The 6,198-nt window shown below is 41.0% G+C and overlaps 1 protein-coding gene across 1 annotated transcript; it reads left to right on the top strand.

Annotated features, from left to right (window-relative positions):
• The first annotated feature begins 414 nt into the window (after positions 1–414).
• On the top strand, positions 415–6,192 carry f2rl1.2 (coagulation factor II (thrombin) receptor-like 1, tandem duplicate 2). The gene is made up of 2 exons (XM_043707245.1): positions 415–558; positions 4,695–6,192. Exons 1-2 carry the CDS (start codon positions 459–461, stop codon positions 5,777–5,779), a joined length of 1,185 nt encoding a protein of 394 aa, XP_043563180.1. The 5' UTR covers positions 415–458; the 3' UTR covers positions 5,780–6,192.
• The last annotated feature ends 6 nt before the right edge of the window (positions 6,193–6,198 follow it).

Below are 6,198 nucleotides of genomic sequence, written 5' to 3'. Positions count from 1 at the left end.
TCTATTCCAGTAGTTTCTTTAAAATGTGGAATGCAGGAGAAGATAACTTTCTTAATTGACAAGTGCAGACATGATTCTTATGTCTGAGGTAAACATTGCTCCTCTGTTGTGTGTCACGGAAGTTCCCCCAGGGATGGGTGTTGTGTAAACTTTTTGCTCGCTTCTTGAAGCTGACTCATAAGCGGCTGGATTGATACTATTTCAGGTGAGTATCAGTCTGGTTGGGGGCGTGGTGAGAGTGGGAGATTCCCATCTCCAGTTACACATACCCCGCCCCATTCGGCGATCTCTCAAATCAGATCTCTCCTTCGCTACAGCCCGGAGCGTCTGTCAATCACTCTGCAGGTAGGGAAAAGGGACGGCCCCCCTTTTCTACAAATAGCACAAGATATATAGGGTGGAGAAGGCGAAGTATTGCCAGAGTTTGTTCCTGTTCAGTTGTGTAAGAGCGAAGAAGCATGGAGAAGATGACTGGAGTGGTGTTGGCGGTCTGGCTGTTGGCCTTGCCTATTTGCTGTGATAGTAAACCTGGCGCCAGTGAGCGGGGCTGCAAATCTGGTGAGAGGAATGTTCGCGTTGCTTGAGCGAGGGCCGGTGGCGGTGAGGTTAAATAAAGGGCAGACTTTGTTGCTTGGATTGCTCGGCTGTGAGTGGAGTATGGAAGCTGCGGTGGGTGTTCCCGGGTCAGACTAGAGGTTTTTGGTTGAATTCCCGCGTTAGAGTCTCAAGCTATTTTTAGTGTCTACAAGCGAATGCATTATCCTCCCTGCCCCGCTTCCAAGGCCTGCGTATCAGAATCGAGAAGGGTTTTTCCCACGTCCTGTTTTTTTGGGGGGGGGGGGGGTGGAATAGCAGAGTAATGATCCACCACTCACTACCGATATTCCACATTTGAACGGAGATCAGTGGGTCACGATCGACAGTGATATGTTCTCTGACTTGTACCTGGGATTGCACTTTCTTGGGTAAAAGTGGGAAGAGAATGAGCATTGATTAGTGTAACAGCGGGAAACAGACCCTTCGGTCCAACCCGTCCATGCCGGCCTGATATCCCAACCCAGTCGAGTCTCACCTGCCAGCACCTGGCCCATGTCCCTCCAAACCCTTCCTATTCATTTACCCAACCAGATGCCTTTTAAATGTTGCGATTGTACTAGACTCCACTACTTCCTCTGGCAGCTCATGCCATACACTCACTACCCTCTGCGTGAAAAAGCTGCCCCTTAGGTCTCTTTTTTATATCTTTCCCCTTACACCCTAAACCTATGCCCCCTCCTTCTGGACTCTCCCACCACAAGGAGAGACTTTGTCTTGTTATCTTAAATTTTTTTTCTCCACGTCCCTTGCATTTTTAAAACATCCAGGGATTTGCATTACTTGCCGAGTACAAGATTAAGATTGGCGTTCTGACTGGTGGGAGATCTGAATGAAATCTTTTGGCTGTAGTGAAATTGTAAGCGTTTTTTTCCGAATGCCTGTTGTAATTTTGATCTTTAAAAATCTACCTACTGCTAGGAGACAGCCTAATATCAGGATGACTCGGGTTTCATCTGAGCCGATTTCACGTCCTTTAAAATATACCCAAAATTGGTACCACAGTTCAATCCAAGTCTCCTTCAAATCGATCAGACTAAATTCTGAAGAGAATGACAATGCCGTGCACGAATTGAACTCGTTTGGGTCATTGTGCGTTGTGGGATTAACACGGAAGGGGGTTACACTAATTGCCGTTTGGCCCATCTGCCTATGGTGTAAAGATTTAAGATCGAAATTTATTTCGGAACCAACTCTGTTTGACACCAAACACAAACCAGGGGTTTAGATTGGGGGAGGGGTGTGTGGATAGGATCGAAGGAAGCTCCCTCCAAGAGGGGGAGAGATTTAGGTTGGGCCTAAATCAGGGACAGCATTTACTGAGTTTCCTTGTCAGGCTGCTCGCACTTGGAAGTATTGGATCGCCAACACAGTTGCTTTATGGGTAAAATCTTGACTAAAGTGAAGATTTTCACTGCAATTTGATTTGAACAGATTTTACCAACGAGTTGTAAAAAATACTTCTAGCTCTGAAACGCATGGAATGATTTTTTTTTTAACGCCGAGAATATGTAATTGGAGTAAAATGCAGACAAATTTTCAAGCTCTAGGTTGCTGAGCCTCGACAGTTTCTGGTCGACCTGTGCAGAGATGTTGTTACAAAACTGGCTACGTGGTTGTAAATGAGTTTTGTATTTGAAGGTGTGCGTAATGTAACTATGGCGACACAAGGGTGTGGTTGAATTGTGATCTCGGGGGTAGTGTAGAACTACTACGTGCTGAGGAAGTTAGTCATAAGATTTTAAACTTACTTCGCTGGACGTTTTCAAATGGTTCTGCAAATCATATGACTTCTTAGCCCTTGAGAGAAATCGAAGTTTTTTTATTGCTACCAGTGGGAATGTGGAACAGCGGCTCGTAAAATCGGTTTAGCACTTTTTTTTACCCCACCTGGATGGGGGAGGGGTGAACTGTGAACAGAACCATTCGACTTTCCCCTCCAATGTTTTCAGTTTCACCTCCATTATACATTAAGGCCATGCAGTTCGAGACAGAGAATTGGACTCAAAGGTGCATTTTAGTTGCAACACAGCAAAACTAAGTGGTTAACTTCACTGTCACTAGGTTAGGATTGTATTTACTGGAGTTTAGAATGACGAAGTTGATGTGGAATCTGTAGAAACCTAAAATTCTAATGGGTCTTAAACAGCTTTTTAGATACAGGAAGCATGGTGAGGATTTCTGAACAGGGGCCATAGCTGAAGGGTAAGCAGACTTTTAGGACAGATCAGGAGAAACTTCTCCTCCACCCAGAGGGTGGTGAGTCTGTGCAATTCACTGCCACAAAGTAGTTTAGGTCAAACCATTGTGCTTTTCGAGCAGGCAATAATATGGATGAAGAGATTGAGATGTGGTGCAGTAGAGAGACTGGGTATCGAGCTCTGTGATAAGCTGTGATCATCTTGGATGGCAGCTGGTCAAATGGACTAATCTTGCCCCTTTTGTTTATAAGGTCTGTTTGTTTAGTGGATTGGTTAGTTTGGTTGATCTGAAATGCAGCGTGATGCCTTCAGTGGGTTCAAGTGACACAGGCTGGGGTTATTGTGGAGGATTTTCCTTCTTGACCTTTTCCCAGTCTTCTGAGCATGGTGACCCACTCATCCATTCACCACCAGTCATCTGTTGTGGAGAGAGTTGCACTCTGGCCTTGTAGGACTGTGTGGTGACTTTTCTCTCACTTGATATAATCTTTTCAAATTGTGGCCCCAGCCCCACCCACTTCAACTGTTTTAACTACAAGCAATTTTAGTAGCCATTGCTCAGTTCGCAAAACCAAGTACTAATTGCCTAATGTAGTTCTTTAGAAATGTAATCAATCTCCAGGATTGCTCCCAACACTGTAAGATAGTAACTATTGTGAAAATACAAGTGGCTATGGCATGAATTTTCCAGAGACTGCACATTCTAGCATCAAGCAGCTATGGGTGACATAAAAGTGAGATTGTGGTCCATTTTCTGCATGAAAGGCACTGTATCTGTTCATGCGAGTTGCATATTAGTTGAATATACTTGTCTGCAGTACAATTTTGATGTGTTGAGTTGACTACAGTGGCAATTTGTTTAACAATCCAATATTGACACTACCATGAAACTTTTATATGGCTCATCCTCCCCAAAAGGAAAGTCAGTGTATCAATAAAAGCATAACATGCACTGGGCTGGATAAACTAAGATTGGGGGCCATTCAAGCTGCATGGTAGGTGCTCCCAAGGGTTTCTGCAGTGCTGGAGTTCTGTAGTGGGCCCTGCTAGGATTGTAGTCAGACTGAGGAAGAATGCTTGATGGAACAATGCTTATTTTAGGGCATGGTTAGGGTAACATTGGGTTCATGGAACACTAGAAATGTAATTGACATTTGTACTGTTCAACTCTTGGAAATAAATAATCATGGATGGTAAAGTGGGAGATGCTCTATATTAGATGCCCCTGGCTAAAATCTGAGCAGGTGCATGTCATCCATCTCATGTCTTCACTGGCTGTACTACTTTTGACAGATCTTGTAAAGCACAATCACAAACATTTGTGTTCTGCTTTGTCTTGTCATTTTATTGCACTAAGATTCAAGTATACTGTCATGATGTATGACCATGTGAATTTTGGCATCTAGAGTGTGCTGAACAATAATACATCTTCCATCTGAATTCCCAGTTGATTGTGTTAAGTATTTAATGCATCAAACAATACAACACTAATGTTTTCCAAAGGGAGAATAAAACACTTGAGGCTATGTTTTAGTGTGACAGTTTGTATATTAACATATCTCAATTGTTTCAGGCAGTGCTTACTTCACTATTCAAATACATTACATTATTACTTAATTTAGTGGGAGCCTTATGAAACTTCGTAAACATGTTAAATGCTTTCCTTCAATTATGTAGTTGAGCAATCATTACTAATGACCTTGTTTCCCATCTCTTTTTTTATTGCACATCTTGCAATATAAGAATGGGAATGGAATTTTTTAATTCAGAAGGTAACATCATGATGTGGGTCTTTCTCCTAATATCATGTGGCCCTGTTTTACTAAGTGGCAAATACAAACCAGAATCATATTTTACTGTGTAGCTAATTAAACATTCTCTTTTTTTTTTCCATTCTAGCCTCTCAACGAAGCTTTATTGGCATACAAACCAACGACAGCAACTGTGGTTCCGGTTTCAAAGTCAATGAATTTGCTGAATCAGTACTGACCAGTGGATTGACTACAGTCTTCTTGCCTTTGGTTTACATTATTGTGTTCATCATTGGTTTGCCTGTGAATGCTATGGCACTGTGGGTTTTTATCTATCGAACCAAAATGAAACACCCTGCAGCAATTTACATGGCTAATTTGGCTTTGGCAGATCTTCTGTTCATTATTTGGTTCCCATTGAAAATTTCCTATCACCTAAATGGCAACAATTGGACGTATGGAGAAGGACTATGCAAGGTGCTAGTGGTTTTCTTCTATGGAAACATGTACTGTTCAATTCTGTTCATGACCTGCCTCAGTGTTCAAAGATATTGGGTTGTTGTAAATCCAATATCTCAAACAAGGAGAAAGACACACATTGCTTATGGTGTATCTATTTTTATTTGGATAATGATTATATTGGGGACAATGCCATTGTATTTAAATATTCAGCAAACTGTCAAAATTGTCAATCTTGATATAACAACCTGTCATGATGTGCTACCTGAAGAGCAATTGGCCTCAAGCATGTTTGACTATTTTCTGTCTCTGGCTATTGGCGTATACTTCTTTCCAGCATTACTGACAGTAACTGCTTACGTATTGATGATCAAAACATTGAAAGCCTCCAGTAATGAAGATAGCATTGGGAAAAGCCGCAAGAGAGCAATTGAGTTGATTATTACTGTTCTCATCATGTATTTAGTTTGCTTTACTCCTAGTAATATTATACTTGTTGTTCACTATTCTCTTCTAAAACATGGGAATGACAATGTTTATGCTTTCTATATTGTAAGTCTTTGCCTGTCAACCATTAATAGTTGCATTGATCCCTTTGTCTATTACTTTGTTTCCAAAGACTTCAGAGATCATGTTAAAAATACACTGCGGTGTCGTAGTGTGAGGACAGTTAGAAGCATCCAGGCTTCCTTTGCATCTAAGAAACAATCAAAAAGATCTGGTTCTTATACTTCTGCCAGTAAAATTACCACCACTTCAACAACCAACTGTTGACTGTTAGTGTGAATCCATAGTTTCTCAATTTCTCAAATCCATTGTTTAGCTTTATGGAAAAAGCTAAAGCTGAATTACTTGAGTAAATTTGGCCACTTTTTAAGTATTGTTGGTCATATCTTGCAGTATTTATTCCTGTTCAAGAGCACTGTTTGCACAATTGCTGAACAACACAATGGTTGCTGACTTATAATATGGGAACCAAACAATTATTCTATTGTATTTTACTTTAGTGTAAATATTAATGGTCCTACATATTTAACTATTTCAAGTTTAATCCTTTTTTAAATATTGTCAGATGAGAACACCTTTGTTTTCACCTTTTAAACATGTATATAACTGCCATACTGTGACTTTTGTTTTAAGATCGAATGCATTAAGTTGGTATCTGTGAACCTGTCTATAATTGGAGGAGACAA

Source organism: Chiloscyllium plagiosum, chromosome 2 (genome assembly GCF_004010195.1).
Source record: "Chiloscyllium plagiosum isolate BGI_BamShark_2017 chromosome 2, ASM401019v2, whole genome shotgun sequence".
NCBI classification, from domain to species: domain Eukaryota; kingdom Metazoa; phylum Chordata; class Chondrichthyes; order Orectolobiformes; family Hemiscylliidae; genus Chiloscyllium; species Chiloscyllium plagiosum.
Note: the sequence above shows the minus strand (reverse complement) of the source record. Positions and strands in the feature narration are given on the sequence as shown.